We start from the raw sequence: 16,706 nt of genomic DNA, 5'->3' as shown, positions 1-16,706 counted from the left end.
ACTTATTCCACTTAGTAGTGTGCATTTAAAGTTCCTCCATGTCTTTTCATGGCTTGATAGCTCATTTCTTTTTTTTTTTTTGCGGTACGCGGGCCTCTCACTGTTGTGGCCTCTCCCGTTGCGGAGCACAGGCTCCGGACGCGCAGGCCCAACGGCCATGGCTCACGGGCTTAGTTGCTCCGCGGCATGTGGGATCTTCCCGGACCAGGGCACGAACCCGCGTCTCCTGCGTTGGCAGGCGGATTCTCAACCACTGCGCCACCAGGGAAGCCCTCATTTCTTTTTAGCGCTGAATAATATTCTACTGTCTGGATGTACCACAGTTTATTTATCCAGTCACCTACAGGAGGACATCTTGGCTGCCTCCAACTTTTGGCAATTATGAATAAAGTGGCTATAAACGTCCACGTGCAGGTTTTTGTGTGGACATAGGTTTTCAGCTCCTTTGGGGAAGTACCAAGGAGTGCAATTGGTGGATCATATAGTAAGAGAATGTTTTGTTTGGTAATAAACCACCAAAATGTCTTCCAAAGCGGCTGTACTGTTTTCATTCCTGTCAGCAGTGAATGAGAGTTCCCTTTGTTCTGCATCCTCACCAGCACTTGGTGTCAGTGTTCTGGATTTTGGCCATTCTAACTAACAGTTGTGCTGTGGCATCATTGTTGGGTTTTTTTAAAAAAAAAATATTTATTTATTTATTTATTTATTGCTGCATTGGGTCCTTGTTGCTGCGTCTGGGCTTTTCTCTAGTTGCAGCAAGCGGGGGCTACTCTTTGTTGCGGTGCGCGGGCTTCTCATTGCAGTGGCTTCTCTTGTTGCAGAACACGGGCTCTAGGCGCACAGGCTTCAGTAGTTGTGGCGCACGGGCGTAGTTGCTCCAAGGAATGTGGGATCTTCCCAGACCAGGGCTCAAACCCGTGCCCCCTGCATTGGCAGGCAGATTTTTAACCACTGCGCCACCAGGGAAGTCCTGGCATCATTGTTTTGATTTACATTTTCATGATGACATAAGATATGGAACATCTTTTCAAATGCTTATTTGCCATGTGTATGTTTACTTTGGTGAGGTGTCTGTTAAGGTCGTTGGCTCATTTAAAAAATTGAGTTATCTTCTTATTGTTGGATTTTAAGTGTTCTTTGTATATTTTGGAGAATAGGCCTGTTTTAGATATGTCTTTTGCAAATATTTTTTCCCAGTCTGTGGTTTGTCTTTTTATTCTCTTGACAGTGTCTTTTGCAGAGCAGAAATTTTAATTTTTTTTTTTTTTTTTTTTTTTTTTGCGGTACGCGGACCTCTCACTGTTGTGGCCTCTCCCATTGCAGAGCACAGGCTCCGGACGCGAAGGCTCACGGGCCTAGCTACTCCGCGGCATGTGGGATCCTCCCGGACCGGGGCATGAACCCGCGTCCCCTGCATCGGCAGGCGGACTCTCAACCACTGCGCCACCTGGGAAGCCCCAGAAAATTTAATTTTAATGAAGCTTCATCTTATCAGTGATTTCTTTCATAGTTCATGCCTTTGGTGTTGTATCTAAAAAGTCATCACCAAACCTAAAGCCATCTAGATTTTCTCCTATGTTATCTTCTAGGAGTTTTATAGTTTTGCATTTTACATTTAGGGTTGTGATCCATCTTGGGTTAATTTTTGTGAGTGGGGGGTGTAAGGTCTGTGTCTAGATTCACTCTTTTTCATGTGGATGTCTAGTTGTTCATGTACCATTTGTTGAAAAGACTGCCTTTGCTCCATTATATTCCTTTGCTCCTACATCAAAGATCAGTTGGCTATGTTCATTTCCAGGCTCTTTATTCTGTTGCATTGATCTATTTGTCTATTCTCTCACCAATACCACACTGTCTCAATTACTGTAGCTTTATAGTAAACTTTGAAGTTGGGTAGTGTCAGTCCTCCAACTTTGTTCCTCTCCTTCAATATTGTGTTGGTTATTCTGGGTCTTTCACCCCTCCCTATACACTTTAGAATCAGTTTGTTGATATCCACAAAATTACTTGCTGGGATTTTGCTTGGTATGCATTGAATCTATAGATCAAGTTGGTAAGAACTGACATCTTGACAATATTGAGAACTACTAGTGTGTTCAGCCCTAAACTTAGTCCTGGGAGGTAGGAAACTGGGCTGGAGTACACAAGAGCACAGGACAGGCTCCCCCACAGTGTTGGCAATGAAACTACACCTCGCACAGTTCCAGGTATACAGGCAGTGCTCAATATGGTCACTGGAGCAATGAATGAAGCTGAATCCCAAAGCGCCTGGGAACAGGGCAGTAAGGTGGCCATTCCATGCTATGATGGTTAGCAAAGACTCCCATCCTTCAGAGGAAAGGTCTAGCCTCAGGGAAAACTTTGTGGCAAAGGTACTGTTGAGAAGGACACTGGCCAGAAAGACTGCTCTGGACAAGGCTCTTGGGCTTACTGGGTGGCTGTATTGATAGGTTAATTCACTGACTCTTTGATTCATTGATTTGTTGAATAAATATTTGTTAAGAATAAATATTTGTTAAGAATCTACTATGCACTCAGGGATCTCCCCATCTAAGATGTCCAGCTGCCCCCTGCAGTTCAAGCAGTACAACTTCTGTACATGTTTTCTGATGGTTGGGCCTTAGAGGATGGTAGAGGGGCCTTGTATCCCAGCCAGGGATGGCTGTGGCTGTTCCCTGTTTTAAGGCTAGTTTCTCAACAGGGAGGGAAGTGTCATGCTGTTGACGAAGGTGTTCTCAAGTTTAGGGGAGCCTGGCTTGGCCTAGATGAACTCCACTCTTGTCTGCCTTGTGGGGGACCATCCCTGTGGCTCGTTCTGGGCTCAGTCTCCAGGGGCTTGGGGAAGGAAGAAAGGAGGTTCTCAGTAAAATATCTTATTATTTTATCAACATGGAGATGGCTTCAAGACTTGAACTGATCTGGGAGGTGTGGAGAGTGAGAAAGAAGGGGAAGGGAGAGGTGAGCCAGCAGGAGGAGACCAAGCAGGGAGAAAGAAGGGCAGAGAGACAGCAGGAGAGAAAGTGACAGGGATGGAGAGAAGCAGGGAAGGGCAGGGAGAAGGGGAGAAAGACAAAAGGAGGGAGGGAGAGGGGGAGGGGAGAGGAAGAAGGAGAGAGAGAAAGGAGCCAGCCAGAAGGGAGAGAAAGGAGGGAGAGAGAAGGGGGGACTGGGGGCCAGAGCTGCTGCTGAAAGAACCCTGTTTCCACACTGAGTCTCTGCCTGGGGTCCTTCCTCTCCTGTGTGTTGGTGTGAAGCTCACAGCACCCACACGGACACACGTGTACGCACAGTCAAACACATAAGCACTGACACCCACCCCCTTGGGCAGGGCCTTCAGAATCTACACTGCTGGGGAGGTGGGGTTGCCACGGTGACAGGTGCTGGAGCACCACCTTATGGGTATTAATAGCTTCCATTGAAGCCACCAAAACAGTGACTTCATCCAGCCGTTTCCCTGGCTGGTTCCTTCTCCCTCCTTGGGGCTGGGAAGGGCTCTCAGGCTGCATAGGCCGCTTCCCTGCCTCCTGGCAGCCGCCTTGGTGAAGGATGGCTTGAAGGCCTCAGGGATTCCATCCAAGGTCCAGGGGGAGGGGTGTGCTGCGGTTCTTCGCTCCTCTGAGCTGGGTCTAACCACCACCCCTGCCAGGAGAGGGTTACTGAGGCACAGGACCTATCAGAGGGGTCACCCTCAGCTGCTCTGGGTCCCGTGCAGCCACACGTCCCTCCTCTAGGTCCCTGCCTGGCCAGAGACTTCCAGCCAGTTGCCACTTGACAGTGGTGTCCCCTCCCGCAGCACAGAACTCCTTGGAAAAACAAGGGCCAGTCTAGGGAGGTGACATGGGGTACAAGATTTTAGAGGCATCATGCTTAAGCTCGAGCAAGTGCAGGGCTGGTATTGCATGATGCTGAGAGCAAGTGCCTCCTTACATTTCATACCAGGGAGGCCTCCCTTGTCTCATCCTAATCCCAGCCCTGTTGATACTCTCATTCTCTCCTCAACCCTCTGGGATCAGGGGACATTTCTGTCCTGCCCTCAGTTCCCTGCCTTGGTCCCTAATGCCTCTCACCTTCCTGTGCGGCTCCCCAGGACCAGCCTGTCCTGAGCTGCAGAGCCTCTGGACTCTTCAGGCAGGCACCGGTGCCTGGTCCCCTCATTTCCCCTTCCCTTTGACCTCTTCCATCTCTCCCTTGCTTGGACCACAGCCCCAAGTTTAGACCACATGGGGCCTGTGACCTCCCTGCCATCCTCTACCTTCGGGGCCTCACCCCACCCCCATCCCTGGCCTATGCCCCAGCCCCTCCTCCTGAGGAAGGGAAGGAGGCAATGAGCCTCCCGGCAAGCCACTGTCGGCAAATCCTACCAAGGGCTTGCACTTGGCCCACACTCCAGGGGAATTAGTCTCATCTGTACAGAGTTTTCAGATTTATTCCGATGCCAGCAGTAGCCCACAGTGACCTCATTCCAGCAGACTTCAGGGGGTATATGAGTGCCAGAGAGTGTGTGCACGCTTGTGTAGAAGTGTGTGAGAGAGTGTAGAGGTGTGTGTGCAAATGTGTGAGTGTGCTGCCGTTCAGAGCCCATGGATTTCTGATGCATGAGTCATCAGCTGGAGTGAGCCTCGGGGAGATACGCCCATAAAAAGACAGCACCCCTGACCTGCCACGTCCATTCTGCAGCTGGCTGGGCACATGATCCTGAGCATCTAAGAGGCTGGGGGCGGGGGTGGGGGTTGTCTTTCCCTCCAGACCCCAGAGAGCAGCTGTCAAGGATATTTCTAGCTCTCCTGGAGTCCCAGGCATTTAAGGATGTGATGCCTGCAATGGGGTGAGGGTGGAGGGCGGGGGAGGGAGAAAATGGTGGTTCAGAGGCTTTACTCCCTGGGCTCTCGGTGGAGTTCTGCTGGCAGGCAGGGCGATTCACCCATTCCACCGGCATTTTTGGACAGTCTGTCATGTGCTAGGCATAATCCTGGGGACTGGTGACATCATGGTGAATGGAGTTGTCCTGTTCTCTCCCCTCACGAAGCTTATGTTCTAGTGGCGGGGGCACAACAGAAACCAGGGGGAAAGGCTACTTTCAAACTAATTCCAGAAGATAACATAGAGTTATGCTATGGAACATGACTGAGAGTGTTGAGGGTTCTCTAGCTGGGGCGGGCAGTCAGGGAAGGTCAGGAGGTGACACAAGAACTGTGCCTCAATATTGAGGAGCTGTCATACGGAGACTTGACGAAAGAACCTTCCAGAAGATGATGGACGAGATGCCTGATGCCAGCCCACGTCCTCGCTGGATTCTGGATCAGAGTTGCTGCAGCCAGTCAGGGAGCTAGAGGTGATCTAGAGGAACAGGAAGGCAGATTCTCTCTCCTGGGGGGAACTTGTCTCACCTTCTAGCCCTGATAAGACAGACAGAAGGAGATGCCCCCATGTCTAGGTAGGAGGAGAATGACTCTCTTTCCCTTCCTGCAGGTCCTGGTAGCAGTGCTGAGCTCCAGGATGGATGAGTCATGTGAACAGGTGACATGCTGAAGGCCCCTTCCTCCAGGAAGCCTTCTTTGACTGCTGCAGGCCACAGAGGCCCCCGCCTCTTAGAGCGGACAGAGCCACTTGGTTCAGATTTGGTGGTTCTCTGGCGGTTTGTCCCTGAGATTTGTTCCCGCACCTCGGCCCTCCATCCCATCTCCTAGGTCCAGTCTGTGTTCACCTAAAGGCCCCCCAACGCTATGTGTCCAGTAACTGAACAGCCTGGTGTTCTTGTTCTGAGCCTTTGTCCCAGCGCCCCTTGGATCTGACTGAGAGCAAAGGGTCAAGCGCTGGGATTCCTCATCTCACTTCATTTATTCAGTCATCTATACACTCTATACAATTTTTTTTTTTTTTTCTGGAGTTTTACTGTGTGCTGGGCGCTGAACCTGGTGCTAGAGAAATTGGAACTTAGGGCTACCTCGCCCCGGGCCTGGCACCCAGGGAGCTCACCGTTCTTGCTGTACGGTTTCTCTTGTTTTCAGGACCAAGTTCCACTGTCTGTGAGAGGAACAAACCCAACCCCTGGAGCCCCAATCTCTGCCGGATATTTGACCACAACTCGGGCCCAGGGACCGCACACCCCCCACCCCCAGCCCGCCTCAGGCCGCGGAGGACTAGTAGCAGACGGGAACGCGGCGCACGGGGGGCCACATCTGGCTGAGCGGGCGCGCGCGTGTCACTAAGAAGCTCATTCACCGGCGCAGCTGTCACCATAACAACCGGAGCGACGGAATCCTGGCGACTGCTGGGGGCGGGGGCGGCGGTTGCCCGAGGGACCCCGCGGGGGCTGGAGCGTGGCGGCCCTGGGAGACCCACCACCGCGGCAGCGCCCAGCACACCCCGCGCTCCTCGGAACCCCGTTCCATGCCGAGCCGCCGGCGGGAGGGCGCCACTCACATCGCAGCCTCGGCCGTCCCCGCGGGCGGGGACCCAGCCGGCGCCGAGCCGCCGAGACTCCGGGCAGGCCGAGCCGCTGAGCGCCCGCGCCAGGAGCCCTGACTCTATGGCCCCGGGGGAGCGCGCCGGAGCCACCGCGCCGCCAGCCACCAGCCAGAACCCGAGCGCCAGCGGGAGGAAGAGGGGACCCCCGGGCGCCGCCGGCCCCGGCCCAGGGCCGCGCCCGCCACGGAAAATGGCAGGCAGGTAGAGGGCCCCCTAGGCGGGCAGGCCCCGCCGAGGACCGAGGAGCCCGTAGACAGGGAGGAGAGGAGCGGCCTGCCCGCCCCCTGCCGCAGCCCCACCAGGGCCCTCCCCCGGCGGCGCGCGCGCTCGCGCGCGCACACACCGGCACACCGTACCTCCTCTGCTGCTCAGCCTCGCCTGCCCCCCGCGAGCGCCGAATACCCTGGGGCCGGATGCCATGGGTAACAACTTCTCCAGTGTCCCCTCTCTGCCCCGAGGAAACCCGAGCCGGGCGCCGCGGGGCCACCCACAAAACCTCAAAGGTAAGGTTCCGCCGGGGCCGGGCGCAGCTGGAGGACTGGGGCGCAGGCGGAGGGGCAGGGAGAGGTGGAGAGGTGTGGCTGGCGAGGCCGGTCAGGTGCCACCTGTTGTGCGTATTTGGAGATGGGAGATGCACCTCGGCCATGGAGGTGCGCTGGAGGTGGGGGGCTGCTGGTGATGACGGCGAAAATCAGGGAGGATGGTGTTGCGTGGGGTCTACGCAGTTCTCCCAGCCAGCACCAGAAACGTCACTGGAGTCCCCTCAGGCCATGATGCTAGGCAAGCGTGCAGGGGTGAGGAAGGGCATTTGCCAGGTGGGTAGGGGAGTGTGGCAGGATGCTCAGGCCGGCCAGCTGTGCTTCCCAAGGGAAGCACCATTGTCTCCTTTTTCATCTGCCCATGGCTGCAGAGGTGATGCTGGAAGCACTAGTTGCATTTCCGATTGGAGGGGCTTAAAAATCCAGGACAGATTAACAACAGCCTGGAAGAAGGGGCCAGAGCTGGTGGCCCCTGGAGTCCTCTGCAGCTACTGACTTTTTGTATCCACTGAATCAAGTTGGTTTCTGGTTCTCCAAAGGCTAGATGTCCAGTTGGAACTCTAGAAAGGAGGAGCTGGGAGCCTTTGAGACAGAGTAACATTTACCGAGCAGGTCTTTGCCCTCCAAGTCTCTCGACCCACCCAGCACCCTCAGGAGGCCCCCAGCCCTGTTCTTGGCTTTAACTCTTCATTGCTGTCTCTGACCTTTGGGAGACACACCTGGGTCCTCCCAGGCCCTCAGAGCCCACAGATCCCCTTAGGGAAGCTCCTTTTCTATCACCCTCAAAATGAGCCAGCACTGGCTGGGCATTCTGATGGCTGAGTCAGGAAGGGAAGCCCTTGGGCTTTCACAAAGAACAACCCACTTCTTGAGACCCACCCCCACTGACCCCCAGGTTATGAGAAGGATACCAGTAATGCCCTTTGACAAAGCATTGAAGTTTACAAAGAACTTTCACAAATACCTTTTCAAGTGGGCAAGGAAACTGCTCTGGGGAGTCCTCAGAGCTAATCATGCCCATGTTACAGTTGAGGAGAACCAATGCTTATTTCACATTCCCAAAGCCAGAGAGACAGAACTAGGCTGCAGACCTGTATCTTCTGACTTGGAATTCTGTCCTCTCTCTTGCTGGACGGTTAACCTTCAGGAGTGGGGGAGAGGAGGAGAGATGGGACCGCCATCCTGCATTCTAACTCCAACCCTTTCAGAACTTCAGCTCTCACTTGGCTCAGGAAAATCAATGGGTTTGTTGTGTCTTTTTGGAAATTAATATGGCAGTACCTGTCAAGACCTTTAAAATGTCATCTTCATTGACCTTGTGATTCCACCTGAAGAATTGATCCTAAGAAAATGGAAATGCGGGCAAACACTTATGTGCTAGGCCTAGGATGCTCATGGTAGTGTAATTTATACTAGGAAAACAACCTAAATGCACGGAAATCGTGGTGGAGCCTCTTGGTGGAGTATTATGCAATCTTTAAAATAGTATTTTTGAAGACTATTTGATCACTTGGGAAAGTGTTCACAGCAGCATAATGACAGTTGTAAAAAGCAGTATACAAAGTTGTGTAGACTGTAAGAGCCCAATTTTGTTAAAATGTTATGAATGCAAAAAAAAAAAAAAAATCAAACAGCCCTTGAAAGAAAGTTTCTCAAAGGTTAACAATTGTTTCCTCTGGGTAATGAGATCACAGAAGATTTTTTCTTTTCTTTTTTATATTCTGCTCTTTTCTAAAATTTCTACAATAAACAAGTATTAGTTTTTATAACCAGAAATCAGCTGTAAGTATTAGATGTATGAAGACTGTTTCTGAGCGTTGTAAACAGATTTCTAATGATGGAGGAACCCGTGGTTGTCATCCAGTTCAATGTCCTCCCTTACAAGGGAGAAGAATGAGGGAAAGGGAGAGTGAATTGACCAGTTACTCAGTGGGTCAGTCAAGAGAAGGTGGCAAAGCCAGACTAAGTCCTTCAAGGGCAGGGGTTAGCTGGGGACCAGTGAGTTGACTTGGTGCTTGAATGCTCACCAGTTGCCCCGAGAAGGCTGTGCTCCATCCATGACCCTAGGGAAGCCCAGAGAAGGCCTCCATAATTGCACCCCTTTTAACCTAAAGTTTGGGATTGTGGGGATGTGAGGTCTCTGTGGCTGGGGTCTTTAGCCAGGGAGGGTGAGCAGGAGAGGGTCTGAGGCCCTCCCATGTCCCTGCTCCCACCCTAGCCTCCTCCTCTGCCTGAATCCCCACCTATCTGGCCTGGGAAAGCCCCTTTTTGCTGCCTCCCTGGTTTACAGAGATCAGTTCTTATTCAGTGGGAGTAAAGGGTGGAGAAATTCTCCCTCCACTGCCCATCTCCCTTCAGGCTCCACTTACCAGAATCCACTCTCCTCTGTCCCTAACCACACACCTGGGTGGCCATGAGAATTTTGGTTCTGCTCCTTCCAAGCCTGAGATGAAGGATCAGAGCATGCCGGGAAGGCTGCCTATGGGTTCCTTCATCCAGGCTCCCCTGATCCTGCTTCTCAGCCTGACTTTTCCCCATCCTAACAGAGCCATCAATTTTGTTCTGTAATTTTTTTTTTTTTGTGGTACCCTGGCCTCTCACTGTTGTGGCCTCTCCCGTTGCGGAGCACAGGCTCCAGACACGCAGGCTCAGCGGCCATGGCTCACGGGCCCAGCCACTCCGCGGTATGTGGGATCTTCCCAGACCTGGGCACGAACCCGTGTCCCCTGCATTGGCAGGCGGACTCTCAACCACTGCGCCACCAGGGAAGCCCCCTGTGATTGTTTTACTGTTCACTCCAAGTTCCTTTCTAACTGTATCAGCATTGACCTAGGAGTCTTCTCTGATACATCAGTGGTCATCTACAATTCCATCCCCATTTTATTGGTATGACCTTGATACTGGCTGTGATTCTAAGACTGTCAACCTGAGTTCTGCTGGGACAGCTTTGTACTCACCCAGAATTCAGCTCTGATTCTTATCAGTGTCCATCCAGAAATTTACTGGTGAGAGGCAGGGAACTCTTGATTTTTTTTCTCCTTCCATAATTGCAATCTATTGATTTCTCACCATTTTAATTAAAACAACTGGAAAGGACCTGGCATAACAGGGACCCTGAGACTCATTAGAGATCTAAGATTGGTCTGGATGTCAGGCTGACATGAAATGAGGCTCGTGCATCACCTGTTAGGCGGTAGACTTTGGTCTTCTTCCAGAAGACACACTGACCTCACTCCACTGCTGGTGATTCCCACTGGGGTCTGAACAGTGTTCGTCTAGGAGTGTCCACGGGAGAGGTCCAAGGTGTAGCTCTGGGATTAGGACCAACAGACAGTTATGAGGAGCTGCCACGTGCCTGGGTCAGAGGTGAGGGCTCATGACATCCCTGTAGATTCACAGACTGAAGATCTACTTGATAAGGTAGGGCTGAGGGAAGGAATGGAATCAAATGCTTGGTTGGATTGTTGAAATCCCAGGTATGTGTGGGCAGAGGTCAGAAATGGGGGGGTCAGGGAAGAATTTGAATTGGACATGGAAGGAACTGTAGAAGTTGGATCGATGGCAAGGGGTGCAGCGGGAGTCCTAGGGTGTGGAGAGGAGGGTAGGGCAGGGGACGTGCAGCAAAGGCTTGGAGGTGGGATGAGTGAGTGTGCGTATATATTCTCCGTCATGGGCACAGGGTGACTGGGGCAGGGGATTCATGTGTCATGGAGACAAATACAGAGAATGAAGACCTTCCTCCTTCCCCATCTCTTTCTGAGTGCCTGCCTGCTTGGTGCTAAGTGTTGGGGGAAAGGTAACTAGGAAAGCCTATGGGGAGGACAACTCAGTCCCAGTGGTCACCCACAGATGGGGGTTGGGTAGGCCACCTCCTATCATTGGTTTTTTTTTTATTGTGGTAAAATTCACATAACATAAAATGCACAATTTTAACGTTTTAAAGTGTACAATTAACTGGCATTGAGTACATTCACAATGTTGTGCAACCACCACCTCTGTCTAGTTCCAGAACATTTTCATCACCCCAAAAGGGAAGCCTGTACCCATTAAGCAGTCACTCCTTATTACTCCCTCCCCTGAATCCCTGGCAACCACTAATCTACTTTCTGCCTCTGGGCATTTGCCTATACTGGACATTTCATATAGATGGAATCACACTATATTTGTTCTTTTGAGTCTGATTTCTTTCACTTGGCGTAATGTTTTCAAGGCTCATCCGTATTGTAACATGTATCTTTTTTCCTTTTTGTGGCTGAATAATGTTCCATTATATAGATATGCCACATTTTGTTGATCCACTTGCCAGTTGATGGATATTTGGATTGTTCCACCTTTTGGTTATTGGGACTTCTGTGCTGTGAAGATCTGTGTATAAGTTTTTGTTTGAACACCTGTTTTCAGTTCTTTGGGGTATATACCAAGGAGTGAACCTTCCATCTTTTCAAAGCTGGTGCTTTTGAATTGGACATTTCACAAAGCCACTGGTTGTGACAGATGTAGGGAGGTTGTCTCCGTCCAGCTTTGGTTGGGTGTGACACCAGCCAGACACCTGTTGTCTTCAGAGTCTCTTTTCCATGGTGGCTGAGGCTCCCGGCAGGCAGATGGAGGAGCTTCTAAGGTTGGCCAAGGAGCTTTGATTCTTTGAGGTGGACCGGAGTGAGCTACAGGAACTTTCTGCAGACCCTGAATCTCCTCACCGCTCTCTGAGGCCAGGGGTGGGGGATGCATTCTCCTAGGACAAGGGCCTAGCCATTTTCCAGCCTTCACAACCTTGCTGCTACTTTGCTGATCTGAGTCCTCCTCCCAGATCTTGCAGTAGCTGGCCTCTTTGCCTCCCATTCCTCCTTTGATGCCACAGGGATCCTCCTAAAGTATGCCTTTCATCTCGCCTGTCCCCTATCAACAGTCTTCAGTGTCATGACCCAGCCTGCCATAATCGGAAATTCAAGGCCTCCATTCTTTGGCCAACCCACAGATATTCCCACAGCCCTTGTCTGGGCTCCTCCCTTGGTTGTCATGACCCTTGCAGGTTAGGTGAGCTCATCCATTTCTCTGCTCCCAGCAGTGCAGCAGATAGACCTGGCACGGTGAAGGGGTGGGGGCTGGTGGCCTCCTCTGCGCCCCCCCCCCAAGACTTCAGAGAAGCTGGGCTGAGACAGCCCGCATGTTGAATCCGGAGCATCTGTCCTGCACACCCTGTTGGGTTTTCATTCAGCCTTACCTTTGAACCCTATATTGTTAATCATAAAAAGTAATATTTATAACAGCCACCATGTGTTGGGTGGTTACTGTGTGCCAAGTACTTCCATGTAGATTATTTCTATTAATATCCTACTGACAACCTACTGAGGGGGAGGTATCATTGTCACCATTTTATATATGGGGAAAGAAAGGCTCAGAGAGGTTAAGTGACTAATCCCAGACCACACAGTTAGTAACTGATGGGGCTGGGATTCAAACCCAGGTCTCTCTGACTTTCGAGTTCACTCTTGTGACCACTATATATCTTGCCCTTATAGAATTCACTCTTGGTGGGCTCTGTCTTCCATGTGGGAAAGGAACTGGGGGGCAATCTCCTGGCCTCTGGACAGGGCCCCAAAGGAGGGAAAGGGAGTACCATGGGGTTCTTGATGCTCCTTCCCAACCCCTGCCCCTTCCACCTCCTCTGTAGGGTTTTTAGGCATGTAGACCCATCAGCCAGTCATCAGACACTTTCAAGGGAACTTTCTGTTCCTTTGGGCCAGTGTTTCTCACAGTGAGGTTTTTCTACTGCCTGCATCAGCATTAGCATCAGCTTGAAAGCACATCTAAAATGCAGGTTCCCAGCCCCCAGGCCAGATCTCCTGTCTCAGAATACCTTGGGGGTGGGGCTCCCAAACCTGCATGTTTAACAAGAGCCCCAGGTCATTCTCATATACCTCAAAGTCTGAGAATTATCAGGGCTGTGGGGCCTCAGAACAGACCCACTCTGGCACTCTTGGAGTTGGTGAGATCACGCTTCTCAGAGGAGGGGAGCCTGAAGTTGGATGGAGGTTTGGAATGGACCTTTTCAAGGGCATCTTGGTGAGGGCATGGCAGCAAAGGCACGGAGACAGGAAAATGCAAGGTGTTGACAGAGACAGTGAGCGGTCCCTCCCACCTGGGATATGAGAACCCCCCCAGTGGGGAGATGAACGGATCAATCTTTGAAGATAGACTGATGCCAGATCTTACAGGGCCTTGGATTCCAGGATGAGTGTAGATTGATCATGTGGGCAGTGGGAGCTATAGGTGGCTTCTGAGCAGAGGAGTGTAGTGATTTCCTTAAACAGCAGCATCAACAGAGGAGCGGGGAGGAGGGAATGAAGCATCCGGAGCTGCTGGGAGGTTTATGGAGCTACAGGGCTTCTGTCCTAGGCCAGGCTGAAAGAGCTGGGTGGGACAGCCAAGTTGACGACCTCATCTAGGCTTTCCCGTGGGTGAATCTGGAAACATTTCCGACCAATGGCTATGGTCAGTAGGGCTATTGCACATCAGGAAAATAAAAAAGGATTTTTAAGAAGTACAAGTCCTGATGCTGGGCACTATGCTAGGTTCATTCACACAGATTAATTCATTTAATCTCTCAATAAATGTGAAGTAGGTATTATTATTCCCATTTTATAGGTGCAAAAACTGAGACTCATGTATATTAAGAATGCTGTCCAGAAACAATAAACTAGGAAATGGCAGAGCTGAGATTTCTATCTAGGACACCAAAGCCCCTGAGGGAGAAAATTGGCCTTGGGGGGGAATCTCTGCATATTGGGGCTTTCTTTTCCCTGACCCTCTGAGATGGCATGTGCCCACTTCCGAGATGGCGTGTGCCCACTTCCAAGATGTGCGCATTGAGGCCCAGGCATTGGCTGTGAATCACAGAGCGCAAGATGGTGACAGTACGGGCAAGGGCAGTAACAAAAGGAGGAAAAGGCAGGAGGAAGGAGGACAGGAGTGGGGCACTACCCAGGGGATGCCAGGGACGCCTCCACCTGGGTATGCCAGCTGCCTGGGCCTATTTCTTGTTGGTTTGTGACTCTCTCACTCCTGGTACTGCACACCCAGGGGCTGGAGGCTGAGGGGCTGCTTCTCCCTGATCTTGTTGCTTTGGCAACCCTGGGCAGGATGCGAGTGGTCTCCTTGGTAACGCCTGCAGGGCTGGAGGAAAGTGGACCGCCTGCAGGGCTGGAAGGAAGTGGACTGGCCAGCGGTCAGGCTGGGTGGCACAGGCAGAGCTAGGCCAGACCAGGCCACTGAGACTGCAGGCCTGTGGTGAAGATCAGGCTTATGGAATAGCCCAGGCAGCCTGTTGGCCATTCCCCAGCAAGCCAGAGTCCAGAGGGCCTGGGGGCCTGGGGGCCTGCCTGGTGAGACCAGAGGTACTAATGGGCCAGCCCAGGAGGTGGGAGGAGATGGGGGTGAGGGTGGGAAGGGGGGGAGAATATAGCTTCTGGATGACAGATCCAGCTACACGGTTTATTAAAAGATGTTTATCAGAGGTCATTACCTAGATCCTGCTGCTTTGGGAAATGAGCAGGTGCTGATGCCTGTGGGGGGCAGGGCAAAGAGAAAAGCAGGGCTAGAAGAAGAGGAAGAGTCACAGGCAGGCAGGTGGGAGTCTTTGGCTTTCTCTCTGCTCTAGCTGCAGCTCTGGAGTAGGCTGGGCTCTGCGCTGGGCTCCGTAACTGAAGTTCTCCCAGGGTGAGAGTTGGGTTTCCAGGGATGCTCTGATGCGGAGGCTCATTCTGTTGTTTAACAAACGTGCTAAGCGTCAATGATGAGCCAGCCGTTCTCCTAGGTGTGAGGATACGGTGGAACACAAAAAGATGAGGGCTCGCTGCCATGGAGCTTTCCCTCCATGGAGCTGGGAACAAAAACGACAAATGAACAAATGAATCGGAGTATGATAATAATTACTAACATGTTATGTGCTAAATAGAGACTGTGCTAAGCTCTTTTCACCTATTATCTCATTTAAGCTTTAAAACAACCATGTGAAGTAAGTATGATTATTAGCCCCATTTATAAACTGAGGCTTAGCGAGGTTAAGTAACTTGCCCAAGGTCACGTGGCTGGTATGAGTCAGAGCTGGGATTCTAGCCAAGATCTCTCTGACTTTGGCGCTACCACTAAAAAACCCCCCCAAAACCCAAAAAAGCTCTTTTCATTTAGAACAGTTTTAGATTTACAGAATTATTGCAAAATAGCAGAGAGTTTCCACATAGCCCATGCCCAGTTTCCTCCATTATAAACATCTTACATGTGTATGGGATATTTGTGACATTAAAGTACCAATACTGATACGTGGTTATTAACTAATGTCTATACTTTACTCCGATTTCCTCAGTTTTCCTTCATGTTCTTTTTCTGTACTAGGATCCCATCCAGGATACCACAGTATATTTTTAGCCACCACATTTTATACATATATAGTTGTGTTTTCTTATGCTCCTCTTGGTTGTGACAATTTCTCACACGTTCCTTGTTTTTGATGACCTTGACAGTTTTGAGGAGTGTTGGTTAGGTATTTTGTAGACTGTCCTTTTACTGGGATTTTTCTGCTATCCTCATGATTAGACTGTGGTTATAGGTTTTGGAGAGAAAGACCATATAGAGGTGAAGTGCCGTTTTAGTTGCATCGTGTCAACGGTGTGTGTTCTCAACATGATTTATCACTGTGAATGCTGACCTTGATCACAGGCTGAGGTAGTGCTTGTCCGGTTTCTCCACTGTAAAGTTAAAGGTGCACTTTTCTCCCCATATTGCGCTCTTTGAAAGGAAGTCCTGTGTGCAGCCCACACTAAGGGGCAGAGAGTTATGCTCTACCTCCTTGAAGCGGGGGGGGGGGGGGGGGGGGGGGCACTACTTTAACTGTTCTGTCAACTCTTTCTTTAGTTCCTTGCCCAAGCAGTTACATTTGAATAAGGGCTGTGAAACAGAAGACTAGGGAGCCTGGGGGAACTTGACCTGGTCTTGGGGGTCTGGGAAGTGAAATGACCAGGGAAGTGATCTGAAAATGAGTAGGGGTTGGCTTCATGTTCCTGGGGGTGCTCCTGCCATGTTGGGTGTGGAACTATTCATTTAGCATCCCTGACTTTTTTAAAAAATTATTTTTATTTTTTAAAATTCTTAAAAAAAATTTTTTTTTTATTGGAGTATAGTTGATTTACAGTGTTTTGTTAGTTTCAGGAGTACAGCAAAGTAAATCAGTTATACATATACATACATCCACTCTTTTTTTAAACATCTTTATAGGAGTATAATTGCTTTACAATGGTGTGTTAGTTTCTGCTGTATAACAAAGTGAATCAGCTATACATATACGTATATCCCCGTATCTCCTCCCTCTTGCGTCTCCCTCCCACCCTCCCTATCCCACCCCTCTAGGTGGTCACAAAGCACCAAGCTGATCTCCCTGTAGCATCCCTGACTATTAAATGTCACTGGCCAGCTTAAATGTCACTGTCATTAAAAAAATAAATAACTCTTCCCATATTTTTAAAAGCACCCCAGAGGGGGCAGTACCACTCCTAGTTGAGAGCATTGAGCTGGGTGTGGAGGGCGCACTGAAGGTTGTTCCTGGAAGGGGCCTGGCACAGTCCCCTGTTGAGGACGGAGCTGAGTGTTGGCTCACCGCTGCTGCTGACTCAGGGGCTGAGTCCCGGCTGTGTCATCCCAGCCTTC

At 50.8% G+C, this 16,706-nt stretch overlaps 1 protein-coding gene across 2 annotated transcripts in view; it reads left to right on the top strand.

Annotated features, from left to right (window-relative positions):
- Positions 1-6,557: 6,557 nt before the first annotated feature.
- NEURL1 (neuralized E3 ubiquitin protein ligase 1) overlaps positions 6,558-16,706 on the top strand; it is an 84,849-nt gene continuing 74,700 nt past the window's right edge. The window contains exon 1 of one of the 2 annotated variants that reach the window (XM_059054348.2): positions 6,558-6,971. In XM_059054348.2, coding sequence (XP_058910331.1) covers positions 6,887-6,971 — 85 coding nt within the window. In that variant the 5' untranslated portion in view covers positions 6,558-6,886. The remainder of the gene's footprint in view (positions 6,972-16,706) is intronic. The other variant, XM_067024752.1, reaches the window with a different exon arrangement.

This window comes from Kogia breviceps, chromosome 2 (assembly GCF_026419965.1).
Source record: "Kogia breviceps isolate mKogBre1 chromosome 2, mKogBre1 haplotype 1, whole genome shotgun sequence".
NCBI classification, from domain to species: Eukaryota; Metazoa; Chordata; class Mammalia; order Artiodactyla; family Physeteridae; genus Kogia; species Kogia breviceps.
Note: the sequence above shows the minus strand (reverse complement) of the source record. Positions and strands in the feature narration are given on the sequence as shown.